This window comes from Copidosoma floridanum, unplaced genomic scaffold (assembly GCF_036245765.1).
Source record: "Copidosoma floridanum isolate Cflo_tuat_1 unplaced genomic scaffold, Cflo_Japanese_pri ptg000006l, whole genome shotgun sequence".
Classification (NCBI taxonomy): domain Eukaryota; kingdom Metazoa; phylum Arthropoda; class Insecta; order Hymenoptera; family Encyrtidae; genus Copidosoma; species Copidosoma floridanum.
This window is the reverse complement of record NW_028321883.1, coordinates 757344-781275: the sequence shown is the minus strand read 5'-3', so window position 1 is coordinate 781275 and position 23932 is coordinate 757344. Positions and strand designations below refer to the sequence as shown.

At 44.9% G+C, this 23932-nt stretch overlaps 4 protein-coding genes across 8 annotated transcripts in view; all 4 read right to left on the bottom strand.

Moving 5' to 3' along the window:
• The window catches only part of Atg9 (autophagy-related protein 9), a 363261-nt gene extending 357505 nt beyond the window's left edge, over positions 1-5756 (bottom strand). For 3 of the 5 annotated variants that reach the window (XM_089598546.1, XM_089598547.1, XM_089598545.1), the window contains exon 1: positions 5616-5753. The gene's annotated coding sequence lies outside the window, so the exon portion shown is untranslated. Of the gene's footprint in view, positions 1-5151; positions 5262-5615 lie in introns of those variants that run through there. The other 2 variants (XM_089598548.1, XM_023389688.2) reach the window with 2 other exon arrangements.
• Positions 5757-13665: 7909 nt separating this feature from the next.
• Positions 13666-15651, bottom strand: LOC149375487 (uncharacterized). The gene is made up of 3 exons (XM_089598506.1): positions 15073-15651; positions 14326-15027; positions 13666-14271 (listed from the first exon to the last, which is right to left on the bottom strand). Exons 1-3 carry the CDS (start codon positions 15649-15651, stop codon positions 13666-13668), a joined length of 1887 nt encoding a protein of 628 aa, XP_089454632.1.
• A 28-nt stretch (positions 15652-15679) lies between these two features.
• Positions 15680-16732, bottom strand: LOC149375486 (uncharacterized). Its single transcript, XM_089598505.1, has one exon. It carries the CDS (start codon positions 16730-16732, stop codon positions 15680-15682), a length of 1053 nt encoding a protein of 350 aa, XP_089454631.1.
• Positions 16733-18175: 1443 nt separating this feature from the next.
• LOC149375485 (uncharacterized) lies at positions 18176-18945 on the bottom strand. Its single transcript, XM_089598504.1, has 2 exons — positions 18920-18945; positions 18176-18872 (listed from the first exon to the last, which is right to left on the bottom strand). The coding sequence occupies exons 1-2, from the start codon at positions 18943-18945 to the stop codon at positions 18176-18178; spliced, it is 723 nt and encodes a 240-aa protein (XP_089454630.1).
• Positions 18946-23932: the final 4987 nt, after the last annotated feature.

The following is a 23932-nucleotide window of genomic DNA, read 5'->3' as shown; positions in this document are numbered from 1 at the left end:
ACTATACTAAAAATTACTATATTATTCAAAAAAGCTAAGACAAGCTAATAAAGCTATATAACATAATATTTTATTGAAATCGTTATAAAATGTCCCCCATTCTAAAGTGGAATTTTCTCTGTGACATAGTGAAATTTCTCATTCAACTGCATGGATATTCAGTGGAGTAAAAATTTCTATGTTCGAAAGTTATTTTTTACGATGTATATAGATACACAAGCCTATGGAGTTTCAAATTTGAGGTTATACTGATAAAATCATGACGAGAAACATATTTTTTGATTTATAAGGGTTAAAAATTTAAACGAGCAGACAATTAGTTTTGAATCGATTAATTACCCGTTGTTAACACCTTGATCTACAGGAAACCCTTTGATTTTTAAATTTATTGTGTGTATTATAAACTGTACACGTTTCCACATGTACTTTATCGATACTTGAGTAGACACAATGTATTATGGTCTAGTAGTTGCGGAGCCTGGTTCGGAAGCCAAAGGACCGAGGTTCAATTCTCGTTCGCTGCAGATCTTTTTAAAAATAGAAAAATTTTCAAATATATCAGTTTCTGCGTCCTTCAAGATAAAAATTTCTACGTACATATAAACCATATATCTTAAGCTTCTGTTAGTACATTTATACTTCCTATGCATATGTGCATATGATATATATAATTTATTTTTCTTCTCTTACTTACACATAAAAATTATTTCTGAACGTAGTAGAAATTACTTTGTTAAATACTCGGTTGAATAGCAAATTTTAATATAATCTAGTTTTGAACGGCACTGGCTTAGTGGTAAGCGTGCATGTTACTGATACAATGCTGTTCTAGGGGTCGTGGGTTCAATTTCCGGTAAATGCAGATTTTTTCAAAAACTGTTTTGATTGAGAAAAGTTTCTATGTAACCCCGGCTGTTTCGGGGCGGGTTTTTCCGTGGAATTTCCCTTCAGATTAATTCCAGGGTTTTATCCTTGACCTACAGGTCTTCGGGCGTGGGTGAATGAGAAACAGTGTTAGGGATGTAGGTAGGGATTGGCGGCTCCGATGCGCCCGGCATGGATTGCCAGCCTTACTAGCGAGGAGTGGACGTCCTGAAATATGGAGTCCTCTCCAGTGAAAGGCTACACAGTGGCAAGTGGACCCGATGCACCATTGGTGCAGAGAGTGTCAGCTTAACTGGCAAGGTGTTTCACCATAAATACTCACACTGTGACAATGGATTAGATATGATACAGAAAAAAAGATTGGTTATGGGTGCGGCAATAACCCCCACACATAGGTAGTGAGTGGATGGCCCCGGCGACTAGGCCAGTAGGCTATCGCGGTAACCTGAAAAAAAAAAGTATGTATATATATGTAATTTGGTTTAACTATGCAGCGTAGTAATTTTTGTGGTATGGCGAATGTCTCAGCTTTCCTACATAACATAGTAATTTTTATTACAGTTGTAACACTTTTTCTAACACAATACTTTTCTCAATGTAGTTTACGTACTTCACGAAAATAGTGAATCATCATTACTGAAAGCTACGTACTTACAGTTAAAATGACTAAATACACTACTTTTCCATGATTTCTGGACCTTAGTTATCAACTTTTTTTTTGCAGCAACGATTTTTTTTACATCTCTTATTCAATTGGGCCAGGACAAAAGTCACTCAATCAGTTGGGCCAAGAAAATAGCAGTTAATCGCATTGGTCTTGTGCTGCTTACGGAAAGTAGGTAAATCGAATAGTTTCAAAAGTTTGTTTTGACGAAAGTACATTAAAAATGGACATGCTTTCTGGTCCTAACTAAATTTCCAAAAAAATGTAGTTAATTGGTTTACCCCGGATACCACAGATTTTCACTTGTATAAGTTCTCCTCACACAGTCACAATGCATTCTTTTATTTTTTCTAATCTTGAAGTATTCGCTTCAGGCCAGTGATGGGTGAGGCGAATATGTTTTGCATTTTTCTTACTAGGATCTGTAGCTATATACAGATCCTAGTAAGAAAAATTCAAAAGCTGAATAGGAGGACAAAGGAAGCCAGTGGTTCGCCCCAAATGGGACTGGCAAACTTGCGGAAAATTCAAATTGGCTATATGGAGTAAGACGCAAGTCCCCAAATAACTCGACACAATTTCATGCACAATAATTTATTAAACTAATTCCAAGCTATTTAACCCAGTAACCCAACGGGCTAATAAGCAGCCTCATGAGTTTGAATGGATAATAAAATTTATTGATTAACAACGCAATCGCCAATTCCCACACAACTGAGGGTGCTTACTGGTCGCTTACTTAATTTATAATAAATAAAATAATAACGCAAGCACTTGTCCCCTCACAACCTGGGGCACTTACTGGTCGCTTTGATTACTTATGATTAATGCAATAATAACGTAAGCGCCCATTCCCACGCATGCGTTATTATATTTATTGTATTAATAATTATTATAATTTAAGCGTTCAGTAAGCGCCCCGGGTTGTGGGTTGTGTGGTGATAGGCGTTTGAGTTATTATTTTATTTTACCAATAATTAAAGCGTTCAGTAAGTGCCCCGGGTTAGGTGGGGATTGGCACTTGCGTTGTTAATCAATAAAATTTTATTATCCATTCAAACTCATGAGGCTGCTTATTGGCCGGTTGAGTTACTGGGTTAAATAGCTTGGGATTAGCTTAATAAATTGTTGTGCATGAAATTGTGTCGAGTTATTTGGGGACTTGCGTCTCACTCCATATAGCCAATTTGAATTTTCCGCAAGTTTGCCAGTCACATTTGGGGAGAACCACTGGCTTCCTTCCTCCTACTATTCAGCTTTTGCATTTTTCTTACTAGGATCTGTAGCTATATATAGGTCTTAGTGACAAAAAATGCAAAATCATATCCTCCTCACGCAACACTGCTTTAGGCAGTAATTAAAAACAACGCCACCTGCAGGGAAAAGGATTTCGATGCCAACTAACAAGAATACGTAGCATGAGATAGACAATGATGGATTACAAGTGTTAATTTCAATAATAATAAATGTTTAAGGGAGTTGGGTCGCAATTTACTTAACAGTGAAAATGTTTTGAAAAAATAATATCTTGTAAAGAACTATTACTCTTGACACAGCGATGAGAATGTTTTGAAAAACTGATAAGTTATTTATGACAACTACATTCGTATACGTGCAAAGTTTCAACAAAATTGCGTCTGCAGTTATGGAGGTATTCGCACAAACGTAAAAAAATTTGTTTCCAGCTCGCATACTACTTTCATGCGGCAGACAAGGAGGCACTAAGTACACTGTCTGCTGTTAGCTCGACTTTTTACGTGGCATAATGGCTTTCCACAAAATGACTTCTAGAAGCCATTCTACTCAAAATTATTATCTCAAACTTGGTATAGGCCATAATAAGACTTTTTATATTTATGCTGTACCATTAAAATCTCTAATTTAAAAAATTTAGAGCACACTTTTATCAAAAGAAGATCAGATTGACTATACGATTTTCTTCTTATTTTTCATCTTCCATACAAAAAGTATTCATGCTGTTTGATTTATACTATAAGAAACTAGGTACCTTGAGAAACATTCTGTAATTTTTTTTAAAGTATATTATTAATACATTATCGAGTATTGGCAAGTTTAATACAAATGCATTTCCCGTAATCGAGAGAACGGACGTTTTTAGGCTAGCTTAGTACAGCAGATTTTATCACTGTCCCTTATGCACATACATGTGCTCCCCTTCACCTCCCCGCGGGAGCGACCAAACTTCCTTAACAACTAAAAAAGTTTTTTCAGTCCCAAGTAGCATATTACTTGCAAATAATGCATTTTTTTTAATTTCATAAAAAAAATAAACTTCTAGTATGGAATGGGTGTAGTGTATGAGTGAGCGTAATAAATATTACTTTTTCATGGACTAATTTAAAAGTACTTCACAAAATAAATTTATTTTCGAGGAAAATGGCCATACTTAGTTTCAAAATACAACCATAAAAGAAGAAAAAAATTTTTTTTTTTGAAGGTACTATTAAATAGGTCTTTTCCGGCTTAAAAGTATACTTAACACCTAAAGAAATTACGTCAATCAAATATACATTACTATGGACATTAACGCTTGTAAAAGATCATTGCCCATAGGATTGTGTGTATTCTTGTTGGTTAACATCGACCATCGACTGATCGACAACTTTTTCCCTGCAGATGGCGTTGTTTCAAATTGCTGCACGAAGCGAATACATGGCAACACTAAAAGAAATTTATTTCTGTAGTCCGGTGTAAAATACTCTTAAATCACTGATTTATTTCGTCAGTTCACTTTCAATCATCATTTGTTCAATTGATTGAAACGTTATCCCGTAAGCTTCGTGCATTCTGGTTATCTCAGTAAAGAACAATTTCTGTCACTCGGCAGTACCACCACTTCAAATTAAGCGCATGTCGAATAACTAATTGTTCATAGAAATGATCTGTTGCGAGAAAAAGAGAATGAAACTATATTTTTCGGTTCTATTTCCGCTAAGAAACATTTCATAATCTTAAAAAGATAAATATCATTATAGTCTCGAATCTGGACTTTGTTATTGTTACTTATATTTTTAATTTTTCACTTTTCTTAACACATAATCAAATAAATGGATGAAATAATTTTAGCAGTAGACATGTAAAAAAAGTTATATTATGTCACTCACACAACTAACTATAGTTACTAAATTTTGCTATCAAATTAAATCTGGATTTTGCTTCTTTTTGTAATCAGTTTTCATTACTTACTATTAGTTTGTGACTGTGATGTTTTTTGCTTAGAAAGCTAAGTTAATTGTGTTACTAAATATAAACTGACGCCTAAGTACAACAGTACTTCAATCAGGGTTTTTAAAGGTTGAAAAATAAATCATCACATATAAAAACTTATAATGCAGATTTATAAGTTATAGAAGCAACATCTACTGTTCATCACGAAAAAATCATTCAATAATTTTTAAAATGTCACATGTTACTCTTATGAAAAGGGTAAGCATTAGTAGTAACCAATTCTAGCGGAAAATTGTTTATTGATACAGAAATTGTAATGTCACATGATTTACTTTTATGTTATAGTCTAACAATGTTAAAAAAACAACTACTCACAAACGAGAAATATAGAATTTCAATAAATGACTACTTACTGGTTTGATTATTATTCAAAATTAAATCATTTAGACGTGGAAACAATAATTGTATATCAGAAGTTGCGAGGACTAATTGGATCCGAGAAAGACCACAAATATTTCACGGCCTACAATAATTGCTTAAAATTTAAAAAGTCGTTAGTTGAGTGATACAATTAAAAAATTTCAATAACTAGTTCATCTTATTAGGTTAATGTCATGTTTAACGCAAAAAAATCTTTAACGCTTTAATTAAATAAGGTCAATTAATCTTTCGATAATAACTTATTTTGACAGTAGTTCAGACTAAATGTTTGAAATGCAAATAAAACCTGTCTCTACGTACATCAAACAAAAGTAAGGTTAAAATTTAAATTCACAAGAATGCAGGACTATATTTTAATGTCACAGACAACATGAATTAGTATTACGATAATTGTGCAGTTACACTTTCACCCATCCCTACTACTACTTATACTTACAATAAAAATGTCAACATATAACTGAATAATGTTTGCAAAGATATTTTTATTAACAGAACCTTATTTATTGAAACTAATAAAACTAAACTTCGCAAAAACTTAAGGGACTGCTTTCATGCTCAAGCTGTGAGACGCTTATACGACTCGTTCCAAATGGTGGAACGGAAGATGGACAGTGTGGCAAATGTACATTGTACTGATTGTACAAGCTTCTCCTCTATATGACTGTAGCCGTGTAGCCTCCCAGCAAACACGAAGTTCTTACAGATCTTTTACGATGTCTTTTACAAGATTTCTTTCAGAAACTTCGTAAAGTCATCTGAAAGATTTCTTGTGGCAACTTTCTTAAGTCATCTTTTAAAAAGACATCTTTTAAGATGTCTTCTACAAGATTTCTTCAAGAAACTTCGTAAAGTCATCTAAAAGATTTCTAATGTCAACTTCCTGAAGTTATCGTTTAAGGTGGCTCCTCACTATAAATCCCACAAGAAGAGTAAGCATACTGCAACACAGCTTTTCATTGGCTGTGGAGGTTCTTGACTAAAAATGGATAGGTACCTATAGTCCCTTCAAAAAAAGTTTAGTCACATCTACACCGTTGACCTATAAGTATCGTACAATACAGTGACCCGAGCAGACGTATGTATACAAATCTGACAACATAACTCTTGTATGTAAATAATAATAAGCTGACGATAAGTAACTAATAATAAGCCACTGGTGACCAAAGACAAAAAAACTTTATCGTGATATATTCTATTAATTTTATCTATTAGTCAAAAAAGTACATAAGTCAGCCCCGCATTAAATTATTTTCTTAGTTCAGCGTCTCATTTATTTTTATTATAATTACGATTCCCCACAACTCCTATTCATTTTACGTACAACTTTCTGACCAATTCAAACTACGCGGGCTACCGCTCTTCGGTGTAGCAGACGCCCCACACTTTTCATCTGTTCCGTGACTTGCACAGTTATCTACTATTTTCACAAAATATCCTATAAAACCCATGGTAATGTCCAAGTACCTGAATGTCGTTGGAAAGATTCTGATTTCTTCTATCTGCTACATAGTTTTCTATTAAGAACTACAGTATCTTTGCTGAGATATCATACAACCTGCGCCACCAATTTGACGACCCTCCATAAGAGGCTATGTTACAGAGTCTATTTTCCAGTTAGTTTTTTTCAACAATTTTAGTGGTGACGAGGTCTAAAATTTTGGGAAAAGACTCCTTGCACCTTCAAGAATCATCCTTTAAAATATCATTTAATACTCCAGTGTTTTGATTTAGTGAGGAGCCCCTTTAAAAAGACATCTTCGAAGACGTCTTTAACAAGATTTCTTTAGGAAATTTTGTAAAGTCATCTGAAAGATTGCTTGTGGCAACCCACTAAAGTCTTTTTTTTTTTTTTTTTTTTTTTTTTGTTTGATGGAGCGGGGAGGAGAAAATCTTCATAGACACCCCAGCTAATCTGGTGGTAGTGTCGGATTCACCCGGTGTGCCTACCGACTAAAAAACTAACCTCCCCGCACGGGACAGGTCCGTGAGGACCACTCCCCTAGAAGACAAAAGGGCATAAGAGGAGAAAGAAGAAGGAAAATAACGGAGAATTTCGGAGGCCGACTCGCTCTCGAAGAGATGAGAGGAGGGGGCACTTACGCATCTGGGCGAAGCTCGAAACTTGGCTTGCGCCGGAATAGAGTTAGAGAAGCTTAAATTTTGTGTTATTGTATGTGTGTGAGTGTAGATGTGTAAGTCCGCTGGGTATTGTGTATTTGGAAGCGTACTTGTGATTAGTGTAAGTGTTGTATAGGGTTGAGGCCGTAGAGGATACGGCGGATAGAAGGGTGCTCCTGAGGGGAGCGTACGAATTGAAGTCGCGTTCGTTTCGTCGAGATCATGGAGATGAAGATGATGCATCCGATGGAAGCAGGGGGGATTGAAGACCTAGAGTATATTGAGGGTCTTCGGGGTTCTGTGCTAGAGCGCAGGGACGTCTTATAAGGTCGAAGCGACCGGGTTGGAGGTTCGCGAGTGCGGCGATGGTGGGGTTTGGGTGGTCCGTAATGGAGGCGTGGATTTTAGACGCACGGACGGGGGCTGCTTGAATTGGAGGGACGATGTTAAACTCCTTGATAATCTGGGTATTCCTGATGTACCATGGAATACCCAGGACCGATCTCAGTATCTTCATGAAAGGGCCCTGGATGCCCTGTAGTCGGTTTCCCTTTGCAGCGCCCCACGTTGGTATCGCGTAGGTGCTGATGCTCTTGATTATGGCGTTGAAGGTGCGCAGCTTGGTCTTCTGGGAGATGGCTTTGTTGTTGAAGAAGGGCTTTAGTTGTACGAAGGCTCCATATGCCTTTCCGCGGGTGCTGTTGATGTGCCTAACGTACGTGAGTCAACGGTCTAGCGTTACGCCAAGGTACTTGGCGGAGTAGCTCCAGTCGATTTCTACTCCGTTGACCTTTATCTTCTGCAGTTTCTTCCTTGGATATTTCCAGGAGACGAGCATGGCTATAGTCTTTGCCTCGTTTACGACCAGTTTCCAAAGACTATACCAGTTATGGAGAGTGACGATGTGCTCGTTTAGGAAGGTGGTGCACCGAGAGTGTTGTTTTGACGTGCAGCTGACCGCGACGTCGTCTGCATAGACGTACGTGTTGATGTTTTCGCGCTGGGGCAGGTCGTGGCAAAAAATGTTGAAAAGGGTGGGTGAGAGTTTGGAGCCTTGTGGGACTCCGGAGGTTATTGGGCGGGGGTCGGAGAGGGAGTCGCCTACTTTAACGCGGATAAATCTGTCCGAGAGGTAAGATTTGACGGTGCCTATGAGGTAGTGTGGAAAACCTAACTGTATAAGCTTGTACAGGAGGCCCTCGTGCCAAACTCTGTCGAAGGCCTGCTGTACATCTAGAAAAGCTATCGCGGTGAAGTTTTTGTGTATGAGGCTATCGGAGAGGTCTTCGGTAACTCTCAGAAGCTGGTGTACGGCCGAATGTCTGGCTCTAAAACCGTACTGCACGTCTGGAAGGATGTTATTTTCCGTGGCGTGCTTGTTTAGGCGGGTGAGAATGACGCATTCGGTGATTTTACTGGGCGATGAAAGTAGGCTAATGGGTCTGTGGCTCGCGGGGTTGCTGAGGGGTTTTCCTGGCTTCGGGAGGCAGATGACCGTAGCCACCTTCCACGCAATTGGGAAATAACGAAGGCGCATCACAGCGTTGGTGATGTTGCAAATTGCCGTGATGAATTTTTGAGGGAGGATTTTCAGGATGCTATTGGAGATACCGTCACTGCCAGGAGCTTTTCGAGTTTTTAGGGATCGGATGATGCCTCTGATTTCGAAGGGTGTACAGTGTTCGAAATCTGGATTGTCTAGGACCTGTTGCTGCACCGTGTGGGTGATCCTCGTGTGTTCCTGCGCTAGTTCTTCAGCGCTAAGGTTGGGGGAGCATTGATTTTGCAGCGAATCTGCAAAGATCTCTGCTTTGTCCGAATCTAGCGAGTAGAGTTTGTTCCCTTGTTGAAGGGGGGGGGGAGGGAAGGCCGTTTGTTACGGAGTTTTTTAACGACCTTCCAAGCGTTCCTTGGGTGGGACTCTGCCTCCGCTATGAATTTGTTAAATTCCTTGTTTCGGAATTCTAAGACTTGGCATTTGACTTCCCTTTCAAGGGAGTTAAGGTGAACTTTAAGTTCGGGGGTTCTCCTTTTTTGCCAGAGTTTCTGGACTCTTTTCTTCTCCTTGATGAGACGCAGGAGGTCGCGAGGGAGTTTAAGTGTGTGTTGGGGAGCTGTGGTTGTTGTGGTGGCTTCGTGTGTGCATTTGTTGAGTTCGTCAGTGAATTCGTCTACTGCTATGTCGAGTTCCGTTTGGGACCTGATGGGACGACATTTAAATGGGGAGGATTCGAGGTTATACGCAAGGTGGACCCAGTCTATGCGGCTGGTGGTGACAGGTATGGTGAGAAGGGATCTTGGGATCTCTAGGTAGACTGGGTTATGGTTGCAAGGGAGGTCTGGGGATGTTCGTGGTTCTTTAGGGATGGTCAAGTTTTTCGTCAGGAATATGTCTAAGATGTCTGGGTCTTGGTCTGGTGAGCTGGGGTAGTGAGTCGGTTCACTCGGAACCTCAATGTTGATGTTGAGGTTGCGCAAGTGTTTGAGGAGGGAACGACCTTTGGGATTTTCGTGTTTGCATCCCCACGATTTGTGCTTGGCGTTTAGATCACCAGCAATTATCGTAGGAATGTTGGAGTTAAACAGCGGGATTATGCATTGGAGGTTTGGATCATCCGTTGGAGGAGAATAGAGGGAGATGATCCTAATGGAGGCAGATGAGGTGGTGTGTACTTCAATGCCAACTGCTTCGCAGTTGGCAGCGTCCGTGCTTATGACTCGATGGCGGATGCCCTTGCGTACAAGGATAGCCACTCCGCCATGGGATTTTTCGCGTCTGTCACGTCTGTGTACCGTGTAGTTTGGTATGTAAAGTGTTTTTGTGTTGTCTAGGTGTGTTTCAGTGATGCCTGCAATGTCGATGTCTTTTGTCTGGAGTATGTGTGTGAGTTCAGGCGTTTTGTGTGAGATGCTGTTCGCGTTCCAGTTGAGTAGCGTAAAGTCTCTGTCTAGCGTGCTGCTGTTCTGTTGCCCTCGAGACCGGACACTCTTTGGTCGAGGCGAGTCAGCAGGGTCATTATGGAATGGAGGATTGTCTCGGTGGTCGGGGGTGTGTTGAGCAGGGGAGTCGAGGGAGGAGCTCCTGTTCGGTGTTGTTGAGAGGATGTCACATTCGCGTATGACATCCCCGGGCGAATGATGTTCGAGCCTTGGGCTGTTGTCCGAGGGGTGGCTCTCCCAAAATGGGGAGGAGGTGGGGTAGTGCTTTTCTTTGAAGCTTGAACTCCTTTTTTGGGGATTTTCGGACAACCCCGGTAGAAGGCGCGGTGCTCACCATGGCAGTTTGCACAACGAGGGGTGACTTGGTCCTTGTCCTGTTTTGGACAGGTTGCGGTAGCGTGGTTTAAGCTGCAGAAACCGCAGACGAAGGCGGCGCGGCAGTAGGCTGCCGTGTGGTTGAACTTTTGGCAGCGACGGCATTGAGGTACGTCACTCGATTTGCGCTTCTGTTCCACTCTGACAGAAGTGCCTCCGAGTGACCTGAGGCTATAGATGTCGTTGGATTTAGCATCTAACGCATCTAGGTACACGGTAACCAGGGACCAGGTTCGTTCACCCTTGGTCATGCGATAGACCCGACGGGCGGATGAAACTTTTTCCTGGATCATCTCCAGGATTACTGCTTCCGTATAGCCGATGTTGACTCCACGGATGACAACTATCATTTCACGATCCTCGTGAAGTTGATGGGTGGTAAACTCGACCTTTTTCTCGTCAAGGTCGTGGACGATTCGTCGAAAGCTGTCGACGTTCTCGGGGTACACGCGAGTGCCTTCAGAGGTCGTGATCGCGCGGTGGACAGGGATGTTCTCTGCTGTGAGGGCTTTGTTAATCCTGGGCCATAATTTTTGGTCCAGGATTGTAATCGGTGGAGGTGCCTTCTTTTTAGGGGCGCTGTTGGTTTCCTCTGAGTCATTTTGAGCTTGGTCCTCAAGATGACCGTCAAAGGCGTTTTTCCCTGCGTGGGAAGAGCTGAGTGGAGAAACGTGGGTTGGGGATAATCCTATCTCCATATCGGAGAAATTTGCTGCGGAATCGTCCGCGTTGAGGTCGAGCGTGCGCCGTTTTTTTGGGGGTGGCTTTACATTCGGGGAGTTTGCCGAATTGTTGGTTACCTTATTTGGTAGCGGGGGGAATTTCTGGGCTTCCAGAGAGGAAGAGTTAAGGAGATTTAGTGGGTCACGATTTCGAGGTGACGGTACAATAAGACCCGGGCCTTTTGGTAGCGGGGTTTTCTCTGTGCGGGGTGAATTTGCAGAGAGTGCTACAATAGTAGCGTCTTTCTCCTCGTTGGAGAGTTTTAAAGAGTTAATCAGCTGGATGGAATTTTCCAGCTGAGCTGAGTACTCACTCACTATTTTCTCCAAGTACTCGATCCGTTCTCTTTGGCTCGCGAGTTCCTTGGCGATTTCGGGCGGTATTGTTGTGGCCCGGGAGAGCGGGCTGCGCTCCCGCTGGAGGCTGCATCGGTTGATGCGGGGATCTCGGTTACCAAGCTCGAGGAATTGCTGGTCCACTGGCCAGCTGTGTGTCAGGGCTGACATTGCGGGGAGCTGTGCACTTGTGTCACTTGCACTGGCACTTACACTGGCACTTGCGCGATCACTTGCACTGTTAAGCACTAACATCTCCGAAGATGAGTCCGATTCTTCTAACAGCGCGTCAAAAGAGTTAGTCACACTGACTTGAAATTGTGGATTAACCACAGTGCTCATTTTTTTTTTGGCAGTGCCCTAGAGAAGGGCCAGCCAACTGGGCCACCCCTGAGGGCGGCGTGTACGCGGGTGTATAATTTAGCGGAAACAGTCGCGCGGTGCGACTAAGTCGCGTTTACGGAGAGAGAAAGAGGTAGCCCTGAAAAGGGCCTTTTGGAGAGAACTCAAGTCTGAGTAAGAGCGATGCGTAACGGGCGTGCGCAGAAAGCGTGCGTTCGGTACGACCGCTCGAGCAAGACTGGCCCACTAAAGTCATCTTTTATAAAGAAATCTTGCAAATTTCTAGAACAAGAAAATACGTAATATATGTATGCATTAAAGAGATGTCATAAAATAGTATCTTCAGCATTTGTTGTCAACCTATTATAACATCAATCCGTATCTGTACCCAGTGGAGAAATATCTTCTATCATCAACCAAAGTAAGAGTATTGAACTATATATTTATTTATAACACTTTGTTTTCATTAAGCTACCATGCGTCCAAAGTACATTAATCTAAGTTTGATAGGTTATAATTAACATGGTTATCAATGAACGAATTTTTTTTGAGTTTTTTTTTTAAGTGAACAAGCTACAAAATTTTGTTATTTCAATGTTATCTACTCATTATAGAAAGAAACCCGTTTTATTTTCTATTAAACAAGCAAAAAAAGAGACGTTTAGCTGTCAGATTTAATGAAACTTTGAATAAAATTATTACAAATTCTTATGCAAAAAAAAAAAAAAAAAGGAAAAAATTAATACTGAGCCAATAATTTTAGATTCGTACGATGTTGAACACCATGCGAACATCAATGTATGCTTATAGATGTCTCTAAAATGACAATTCAAAAGCCTACTCTTTTACAGATTAAAAAAATTAGTAACATCGGTAGTCATAACATGCCAAAAAAAGTGACAATAATAATCGAAAAAACTATTACAGATCCACTTAGAGCAAACCAATGTAACATCGTCTTTCAACTTCCCAAAAATAATTGAAGATAAACAAAATCGAGACGTCCTGTAAGAAAATAACAAGTTCCATCAATTGATTAATAATATATTATTTTTATTGATTATTATAATTTTTGAAAAATAAAAACAAGTGTTTAATTCGCAAATCAATGAAGCAAGTAGTATAAAGACAGAGGTCAAATTAAATTCAAGCTTATTCAATCTTATAACTTTATTATGTTCTCAGTATTCAAGTACAGTTTGTGAAATATAAAGTATTAAAGTTATAAAAGATAATAAGCTTGAGTTTAATTTGGCCTTGGTCTTTTATTGCTTCACATAGTATTTGTATACACCTCTCAAAAGATATCTAGAAGCCTTCTTTGGGAATTTTCTGAAAGATTTTTTACTGCTTTATTTATTTTGCAGGGGATTACAAAATGCTTTCAACGCTTTAAATAAAAGAAAGGCACAAAGGATAGCCGCTTCGGCGTGTAATCGTCGTCTTCTTCTTCTCTCCTTCTCTAGCGTGGCGTGCGACTGTCCTCGCTGAGCCCTCGTACACGAGAGAGTGCCACCTGCCGAGCGCGGTGACGCACGAGGTGGGAGGCCGGGAGAGAGCGCAGCGACCGACGTTGCATGGCAGGGTGCGGGTCCCCGCTTGGTCGGTAAGAAAACCCGAACATCCCGCCCGCCTCGATCCAAGAGCGAAACCCTAGTCACCGCCCGCCGAAGCGGGGGGAGTCCCTCGATCGTCCGTCGCAGGGAGGCTAGAGTCCGCAGATGCCACAGGGAGACGCGCAAGCTTGACAATGGGCCGCACGTATTCGCCGGTGGCTGTCTTGACGGCAGCAGCACGGACTAGTCCATCAAATCCAGGGTGTGAGCGGGTGATACGGCCCAGAGGCCAGCGTCCGCTGGACTGTAGCAGCGTAGAGTCAAGAAGAACCACCAGGTCCCCCACCGCGAAGTTCCGACGGACAGCGCTCCATTTCGGCCTCTGTTGGAGAGTATTTAGATACTCACGGCCCCAGCGCGTCCAGAATTGGGCGCAAACGGCCTTGACGAGCTCCCAGTGCGTGAGCGGGTCCAAATTCTCTGCAGCGGGGGTAGCTTCGATGATGGAATCGACGGGAGCCCCGATGAGGAAATGTCCAGGCGTGAGCACTTCGAGGTCAGAGGGATCGCCAGACAAGGGCGTCAACGGGCGGCTATTCAACACGGCCTCAATTCCAACGAGAACCGTAGAGAACTCTTCATACGTTAGATGACGAGAGCCGAGCACACGGCGTAGATGGCTCTTGGTCGACTTGACCGCGGCCTCTCAGAGTCCTCCAAAATGTGGCGCACCGGGAGGAATGAACTGCCAGGAAACCCCCTGAGAGGCAAGAGTCCCGGCGACTAGGTCCCAGTTAAATTCTGCGCCCTGCAACGCCTCGCGGAGCTCCAAATCAGCTCGACGGAAGCAGGTGGCGTTGTCGCTCCAAAGCTCGGATAGTCGGCCTCGACGACTGGTGAAACGGGTGAGAGCACCCAAGAAGGTGGCCGCGGAAAGGTCGCCGACAAGCTCCAGATGCACGGCTTTGGTGGTCATGCACACGAAGACAGCGATGTAGCCCTTTGTGGTCCAGATCCCCCGTCCCTTCGATGTAAGCACGGAGAAGGGCCCGGCGTAATCGACTCCGGTGCGACCAAAAGCGCGAGACGGCGTGACGCGAGACGCGGGCAGCGGAGCCATCAACTGGCTTGAAGAGCGCGCCTGTAACCGGGCACAGATGACGCACCCTCTAATGTGAGCCTTGATTCTGCGTGGCCCGCCGAGAATCCAGGCACACCTGGAGACGTAAGCGCTGGTAACGCGATATCCACCGTGGAGGGCGCGTGCGTGAGCCCAAGAGACCACGAGTTGAGCGAGCGGCGATGTTCTGCTGAGGATGGGAGGGTGCTTCTCTTCGTAAGACAGCAATGAGTGATCGAGCCGCCCGCCAACACGCAGAACTCCGTCGGCATCGAGGAAGTCGGCAAGAGAGGTCAAAGGGCTCTGTTTCGGAAGACGTTCACGCTTCCGCAGGAGTGCCTACTCATCCCCAAACGTCATCGATTGACTCAACCGAACGCAGGCCAGAAAAGCGTCCTGAATCTCAGACGGCGTCAACGGCGAAAGCACAGAACGGGTGGGCATGCGCTGCAAGCGGTGTCGCACCCATCGACGAACGCGCACGAGGAGGCCCAATACAGCGCGCAAGCTCGAGAAGAGCTGCAGCAGGTCCGATACAGGCGCGCGGAAAGCGCAGCAGAGTGAGAGCGTAAGCGTGGGTGGAGGCAGTGTCTCCTGGGGCCAAGACTTGTCGTCCTGGGCCAGCCACGTGGGGCCTCTCCACCACAGGGGCTGCTGTCCGAGACCACTCATGTCGGCACTTCTGGTGGCTAGGTCGGCCGGATTCGATTGCGACGGCACGTATCGCCAGGCACTGGGTGGCAGGACCTCCGGGATCTGAGCGACGTAGTTGTCGACGAGCACGTTGCTGGCCGGCTGATCGGAGCGTATCCAGTGGAGCACAATTTGAGAGTCGCACCAAGCGTGGCAGTGCTCGATCGCGACTCCCAACTCGCTGGCTGCTGAGCGAAGAAGCTTGGCGGCGAAGAGGGCCGCTCGCAATTCTAGACGTGGGATGGTCATGCGAGCGGCGGGCTCGGTCATCGGCTTGAGCGCGCGGATGGGCGCAAGCTTAGTACGAGCGAGAAGTATGTGGCAGAAAGCGGGCCCATCTGAGGACAATCCATCGAGGCAGAGAAAACCCGGAAATGGCCTGAAGCTTGGCGGTGAAAGCGGTCCAGCGGCGAGTCATGGAGGACGGTACGTTCTCGTCCCAGTCCAAGCGCGCGCGCCACAGGTCTTGCAGTAAAAGCTTGGCGTTCAACACGATCGGGGCAAGCCAGCCGCACGGATCGAACAAGCCTGCGAGCGCGGCGAGCATGGATCTCTTTGTGGTTTGAGATTCGACAACGGGCGGCGTCAAATGGAAGAAATCCGAGGGCGGGTCCCAGCCTACGCCCAGTTCGCTGACGAGGCCTTCAACACTGAGCTGATCCCAAGTAGGACGGAGGCGGACGTCTTCGAGAAGGTCTTCAAGAAGCTCGGGCGTGCTGGCAACCCACTTTCGCAGAGGAAAACCGCCCGCTTGAAGAAGTCCGATCAGCTGGTCGCGCAGACGCTTGGCCGAGCCGATGTCATCAGCGCCGGAGAGGATGTCATCAACGTAGCGATCGTTCATCACCACTGGGACGGCCTCGGGCCAGCGGCGGCCGCCATCCTCACACAGCTGCTGTACGACCCGTACTGACAGGTACGGGGAGCACAAGGCACCGTAGGTAACGGTGAGTAGTTGGTTGTGCGTAGGTGGCTGCTTTGGGTCGGAGCTCCACAGAATGCGCTGCAGGTCGACATCGCGTTCATCAATCAGGATCTGGTGGAATATCATGCGAACGTCAGTGCAGAACGCAATCCGGTGACGACGCCAACGCAGGAGCACACTGGGGAGAGCCGTCTGGAGCCGAGGATCAGCATGGAGCACGTCGTTTAGGCTATAGCCACTGGAAGTCGGGCTCGACGCGTTGAAAACAACGCGCAGTTTGCGACCTTGGTTGCCGTGCTGCCAAATGCCGTGATGTTGGATATAGTGCACTGGACGGTGCGATGCAGCGAGTTGGTCATCAGTAAGGGGGTTCATATGACCGAGGGCAATATACTCTGCCATGAACCGGGCGTACTCAGAAGCCATCTCAGGAGTCCGCTGCAGCCGACGATGCAACGAGCGCAAACCCGCGGTGGCGCCCTGCAGACTGTCACCAAGGAGGCGCACAGCGTCATGTTTCAGCGGAAGTCGCACAATGTAACGCCCGTCGTCAGCGCGATGATAATCGGCGAAGATTCGCTCGCATTCCACATCCTCAGGCGCTCGGCGGCTGACATGTGGCACCTCCTCGATCTCCCAGAATCGCTGGAGCCGCGCAGCCAGCTCTTAATCTCAGGGCGACTGAGTGTTCGTGTGCAGAGTTGTGCCTGCGATGAGGGCGTTTGAGCCCAGGCCAGGGGCCCGGCCGACCAGAGTCCAGCCAAGAGCCGTGCGCTGTCCGACGAGCTCGTCACGCTGAACGTAACCTGGTTCGATAAGGCGGTGGTAAACGTCGACTCCGAGCAGAATGTCTACACGGCGAGGTGTGCCAAACGCTGGATCGGCCAGAGGCTCAAGATCGAGCCACTGTCTCATCACGGCTGGGTGCAAGGGGGCAGACGGAGAGGTGAGCCCGAGCCGCGGCAAGCAGAGCGCTGTCAGGTGGATTGGCGGTGCATGCTCTCCAGTTTCAAGGTGTAGATGCGCTCGGGTTCTCGAAGGGATGGTCAACCCTTCCCCAACCCCATGAATGCTCGCCTCGTTGACTTCTAGCGCTGCGCCGAGCTGCTGGGCCAACCAAATGGAGATGAGTGTAACCTCAGAGCACGCATCAAGGAGAGCTCGACCAGCGACTCGTCGGCCGGTGGGACCGGTAAGCTGGACAAGAGCGGTCGGAAGTACGGCTAGTCAGGACGATGGAGGCCCCTGATGCTGTGAATCGGTGGTGGACGGGCCCGCGGGGTCGACTTTTGGCTTCTTGGGCGAAGAGGGATGCTGATCCGATTCAGGCTTGTGCCGATGGTTGCTCTCGTGCAGCAGACTGTGGTGGGGCTCCCTGCACTGCTGGCAGACGGACCGTGAAGGGCAGAACTTTACTGCGTGACCTGGTCTCAGGCAGTTAAAACATAACTGCCCTTGATAGACCATGCGTCGCCGGGCCTGCGCGTCAAGGCCTTGAAATTGCGCGCAGTGACCCAGGTAGTGCGACTCTCTGCACGACGGGCATGGCGGCAGCGAGCTACTGGTGGCAAGGGCTCTAAAGTTTCGTCCAGGAAACGGGGGGGCCGGAGAGCGCATGCTGGCCGTGTTGGCTGGTCGAGCAGGGCGAGAGGCCTCGACGGAGCTGAGCGCGCAGCACTGTCGACGAAGGAAAGTCGTTAAGGCAGCAAAAGTGGCAACATCCGCCGTGGTGTCCGTGCCAGCGCTCTCCAGTCGCTCGATCTTGTCCTCCTGCGCGCGCCGGGTCGTTGGATCCATGCCAGTCATCGCGCAGGAGACAATCCAGTCGTCCCACTGAGACACAGGACGACCCAGAGCTTCCAGCTGATCTCAATGTTTTCCCAGGGTGTCGAGGAGACCCTGAAGCCCTCGAGCTGACTCTTCCTTCAAAGACTTGATGTTACGGAGCGCCATGATATGATCATGGATGAGAAGACGGCGGTGCTCGAAACGTGCTTCGAGTAAGGCCCAAGCCGTTGGGTAATTGGCACCAATGGTCTGAATGGTGTCGAGAGCGGCCTTGGCGTCTCCGTCCACCAAGGATTTCAAATAAAACAGCCTCTCCACGTCGGTGAGCTGTTTATCGTCGTAGACGAGCGCGCAGAAGAGGTCCCGGAAACTTTCCCAATCCTCTCGCTTCCCCGAGAAGGAAGGGATGCTGATCTTGGGCAAGCGGGCTCCGTGTCTCGAGTTATGACGGTCCAGGTCGGCGCCGCCCGGGCCAGGAAGAGGCGTGAGGGTGTTTCTTGCGTTGTAGAGGCGTGATCGAGAGGCGATATAGTCCGACTCTGCCGTCAAGTACATCTGGTCAAGAGACTCCAGCTTCTCGGGCGGCGGTGACTCCAGGAGACTCACGTGATTGGCCTGAAAAGTGTTCCAGTAGCCGTCCAGCAGCTCGAGCCTCACTTCCACGAGACTCAGGCTCCAGTTCGGGGGGTCGATCTTCTCGACGTCCCGTGCGAACCGGCTGATGACGCCGGCGAGGGCGCTCTGGGAGCCGAGCAGGCTCGTCCAGTCGTCGTTTGACCTGAAAAAGCGATCACTAGCTTGACGTTTGCACGAAGCATGTCTTGCCTCCGGGCCATGAGCGGCGGGGCCATGTCATCGCCCAACGCGACACAGCTGTCGACGCGCGGCGCATCGACGGCAGACAAAACAGATAGAAAAAGAGTGAAAGAGAAAGAGTGTGAGAAAGAACACGAAAGGGCGAGGATGCCAGAAGGGACGGGCGTAGACCACGCGCGTGCCAACGGGCACGCAAGCTACACAAGCTTCGAAGCCTGTCCCTCGGCGTCGACCCCCCACGCCAGCGAAGCGCAACAGCTCCGCCGCGTGAGGCGGACGCGCGCGACACGAGGCCAACATGGCGGCCGCGGCTGATGAGGACACCGCGAGCGCTTGATCGCGGCTAACAATGGCGGCCGCGAAAGCCTCGCTTTCCGACGTTCGAATGGCGTCGAACAAAGCGTCGCATCGACAACCGTACGGCCTTATCTCTGCCGTGGCTGAGCACAGCTGCTGGACCGCGGGCTCTGTGGCGACCGCTGCAGCCACCGTGTCCACGCTGTTGATAACGCGAGTGCCAGCAGGGCAAGCGTTAATGGCGGCACGACTTCGTCGCGGCCAACACCTGTGTCGAATCGTGGGAACTGTGTCGACCACGACGACCTCCATTACACAACATTTCTTTAAACTGTACTTACATTACGCTGTGTAAGTCGAATCGCAGACTGTGACCACCCTAGCTGCGGCGTTGGCTGCTCTTCTCCTCGGAATCCGGCTCGAAGGACCAAATGAATGTTTTTACTGCTTTATTTATTTTGCAGGGGATTACAAAATGCTTTCAACGCTTTAAATAAAAGAAAGGCACAAAGGATAGCCGCTTCGGCGTGTAATCGTCGTCTTCTTCTTCTCTCCTTCTCTAGCGTGGCGTGCGACTGTCCTCGCTGAGCCCTCGTACACGAGAGAGTGCCACCTGCCGAGCGCGGTGACGCACGAGGAGGGAGGCCGGGAGAGAGCGCAGCGACCGACGTTGCATGGCAGGGCGCGGGTCCACGCTTGGTCGGTAAGAAAACCCGAACAGACGTCTTTTAAGATTTCCTAAATAAGACTTTAAGATGGACATTAGAAATCTGCAAGATGTCTTTAGGTTTTCTTTTAGAAATTCTTGAAGAAATCTTTTATTTTAGCAAGACGTCTTGTAGACATCTTTAAGATTTCTTTGTGTTTTCTGGGCTAGCTCTGCCATATTTAAGACCAACAAACACAACCCTAATCAATTAATCACTGGCCCGGAGGAATCTCATATGAGGCTCTTTTACCGTCAAGCTTGAATCAGATGGCGCCAGGGCACGTCGCGGCTGTCATACTTACACACCGTCAAATTTACAGTTGTGTATTGCGTTCGTGAGCCTATCTGTGTAATGAGCAAAGCAGAAGACATAACCTTTGTAAATGATTGCAGTTGTTTGCAGACAATTTTTGTTTGCATTTACGTTTAAAGATAGTAGGAAAAATGAAGTGCAGTGTAATATCCTGCGATAAGAAAGTGAAATTTAAATTTCCTTCTGATAGTGTGATATAAAAAAGTGGCTCGTTACTGACTCCCACCGTTGGCAACGTGCGAGAGAGACAGGCTTAAACGTTTGATGTTGTTTCTCTTTCTACTTGTGCTCTAGCGCCGTATGTATATAAGACCGGGCTCAAACAGTGATGAACCGGGAAAAATTATTCGCACCCAGTTTTTTTGTGCTTTCTTGTTCAAAATATAGTTATGTACCTAAAAGTTTATCTTGCCACCCAAGAATGGGGACAGGTATTCTTTAACAACTTTTCTGTAAAAAATTTCGACAAAGTTCTTTTTTTGACCTGAAAAAAATATTCTCAGATTCTTTGGTACATTTAAAACAAAAAAACAATTAGAATGTATACACCTAAACCCTACTGTTTTTGAGTAAAAAACTTCTAAAGTTTCAAAAAATGCATTTTTTCCGGTTTTCAGGGCTCCACGAAAGTGCTTAATAAAAATGTTTTTCCACGTTACAACACACGATCATGAACTGTAAGCCTTCCTCTACAATCTCAAAAAAAAAAAAAAAATGTCGAAAAGTTGAGTAGCAAGATTGTTTTTTGCAATAAACGTTCAGGGCATTTCAGTGCGCGCTGATATGTGAGTGTATAACTGTATATACGTCTCGTGGCTCCCCGATCAGAAATTTAATGGGTTTGCCACCTTAGTTAATGGAGTCCCCCTTAGGCTGCCTAGTTGGTACCCCATTAGGCGCGTTACGGGGCGAACTGAGGGTCCATCGTAGGCTGCCCCAATAACGTAGCTAAAACTGTTGAAAACATTATACATTTCTGCGTTTGGGTTAAATATATGTGATCACAATTTAATTCTTCCTTATCTGCACGGCCGATAAACTCCATAATCTGCATAGCACGCATGGTAAATCAGGCACATGCTCTTATGATAATTGTATTAAATTTAATGATGTACCTACACAAAAAATACAAAGGGTTAGGTAAACTTTCTTTCCTATTGGGGCACACTAGAGAAGACCACATCTACGCCCCGTGACGATGCCATTCTAGGACCACATGTGGTTAATTTGGCAGCCTAGAGTGGACCCCATCAGCACCCCACTAAGGTTTCTGATCGAATCAGCGTGTAGTGAATGTATATAGTTATACACTTACATATGAGCTCGGGTCCTTATAATGGCCCGAGGTTGTGTGGTGATTGGCGATTGTGTTATTATTATATTAATTATAAATTAAGTGAGCACCTTGCGTTGTGTCGTGATGAGCGCTTGCATTACTATTTATTTTTATAATTTAAGTGAACGAACAGTAAGTGTCTTGCGTGGTGCGGGAATTGGCACTTGCGTGATTATTTTACTTATTATAATTTAAGTAAGCGACCAGTAAGTGACTCGGCTTGTATGGAGATTGGCGCTAGTGTTACTATTTTATTTATTTTAAATAATTTAAGTGACCAACAAAATCGGCCCGGGTTGAATTTGGGTTGGCGCTCGCGTTATTAAGTATTCTACTTGTTATTATTTAAGTAGACGACCAGTAAGCACCTTAACTTGTGTGGTAATTCGCACTTGGGTTATTATTTTATTTTTTATAATTTAAGTAATCAACTTTTAAGCGCCTCGGGTTGTGTGGCGATTGGCGCTTGTGTTGTTATTTCATTCATTTTAAATAATTAAAGTGACCAGTAAGTGCCTCAGGTCTTATAGAAATAGGCGCTTACGTTATTATTTTACTAATCATAAATAATAAAAGTAGCCAGTAAATGCCCTGGGTTAAGTGGGAATAGGCGCTTGCGTTATTATATTTGTTTTATAAATAATTAAAGAAGCCACCAAGTGCCCCAGGTTGTGTGGGAATAGGCACTTGCGTTATCATTTCATTTATTTTAAATAATTAAAGCAGCAAGTAAGAGCCCCGGGTTGTGTGGGGATAGGCGCTTGCGTTATTATTCACAGGAGAATTAAGTCTTCCTCTTCACTCCTGCTGTATAGCTCTGCTCTGATTGGCTTCGGAACTTTTTCAACAAAAAGTTCCGATAGCGGTGCAATACTGACTCTGGTCAGGCACGGCGCAGTGTTGGGTGAGGTGGATATGATTTTGCCATTTTGTCACTAGAAACTATTATATATAGCTACAGATCCTAGTGAGAAAAAAGCAAAAATGAATAGGAGAAGGAAGGAAGCCAGTGGTTCTCCCAAAATGTGAGTTGCAAACTTGCGAGAAATTCAAATTAGCCATATGAAGCAAGACGCTAATCCCCAAATAACTTGACACAATTTCATGCACAATAATTTATTAAACTAATCCCAAGCTATTTAACCCAGTAACCCAACGGGCTAATAAGCAGCCTCATGAGTTTGAATGGATATAATAAAACTTATCAATTAACAACGCAAGCGCCAATCCCCACACAACCGGGGGCACTTACTAAACGCCTTAAATTATTGATAAAATAAAATAACAACGCCAGCTGTTAAAACAGGGTTATTGGAAGGCTTATTTTTTACCACTTCAGAGATGCGTGTTTCTCTTCAAGCGTGGGGAGAAACAATTTTCTTCGATGGAACATATAAGTTATTGAATAAGTTATTGAAGAATCATTTAATAACATCATGTAACACCATTTAAAGACTAAAATTATAAGAATATATGTGTGTATTTGCACTTGACATATTTTGTAAGACCTTATATACCGAGAATACATCAAAATACTAAGAAAAAAATAATATACACGAAGTTAAATGTATATGATCCTATATAGTTTATGGATAGTTATTTGCTTGTAAGACATGATACAAATGTATAAAGAATTTTCTTATACAAACTTATCAGAAGTGTATCAAGAAAAACCCGTGTCATAAAGTTTGCGTCATTAAATAGGGATATTTAATTCTGGACGGGTGATACAAACAAGTCGAAAAATTGTAAATAATCATCAAGGTTCTCTATACGCAACCATCAGAAAAAAACCTATATAAAATAATATGTACAACTATTTTGTAAATTACCATATGTACTTGTTATCCACATATAGGTATATTTCGTTCCGAATTATGATAAATATTTTTACATCATATACGATACATTAAAAAGACAAAAAATTTACTAATAAAATATTATACTTCGCAATTTTATGTCCGGCATACTAAAAGAAATTTATATCAGGTTATATCATGTTGTACCGGAACCATTTAACAGGGGATAAAAATTAAGCTTAATGTAAGAAAATAATTTTTTTACATAGTACAATGAAGTTCAAAAAAAAATGTCAACTGACTATTTTAAGTCGACAAAACGATCTAAATAAGGAATGGATGATGACAGCTTAACTCAGAGGGCGCCAGGGCCACGCCATCCTGATTTATGGATATATTAGTGTATCCTTGAGAAACTCTATAGCTGGTGACTATTATATGTGCTATAGTGATAAACTAGAAATGTCGATTCGCTGCAAAACATCAATCATGCTGGAATCGAATTGGAAGTGTCGATTTTTAATTGAGTTACAAGACGATAGGGCCCTTGTACGCAAATGCAATAAGA

Excerpts from the sequence above, each read along its gene's own strand:
- LOC149375487 (XM_089598506.1), bottom strand. The coding sequence starts at position 15,651 with ATGACCGAGCCCGCCGCTCGCATGACCATCCCACGTCTAGAATTGCGA. Across the intron at positions 15,028-15,072 it reads AGATTCAGGACGCTTTTCTG|GCACTCCTGCGGAAGCGTGA; the intron begins GCCTGCGTTCGG and ends GGGGATGAGTAG. Across the intron at positions 14,272-14,325 it reads GGACTCTTGCCTCTCAGGGG|GCCGCGGTCAAGTCGACCAA; the intron begins GTTTCCTGGCAG and ends GGACTCTGAGAG.
- LOC149375486 (XM_089598505.1), bottom strand. The coding sequence starts at position 16,732 with ATGGCTTCTGAGTACGCCCGGTTCATGGCAGAGTATATTGCCCTCGGT.
- LOC149375485 (XM_089598504.1), bottom strand. The coding sequence starts at position 18,945 with ATGGCCCCGCCGCTCATGGCCCGGAG. Across the intron at positions 18,873-18,919 it reads CCGCCGCTCATGGCCCGGAG|GTCAAACGACGACTGGACGA; the intron begins GCAAGACATGCT and ends TCGCTTTTTCAG.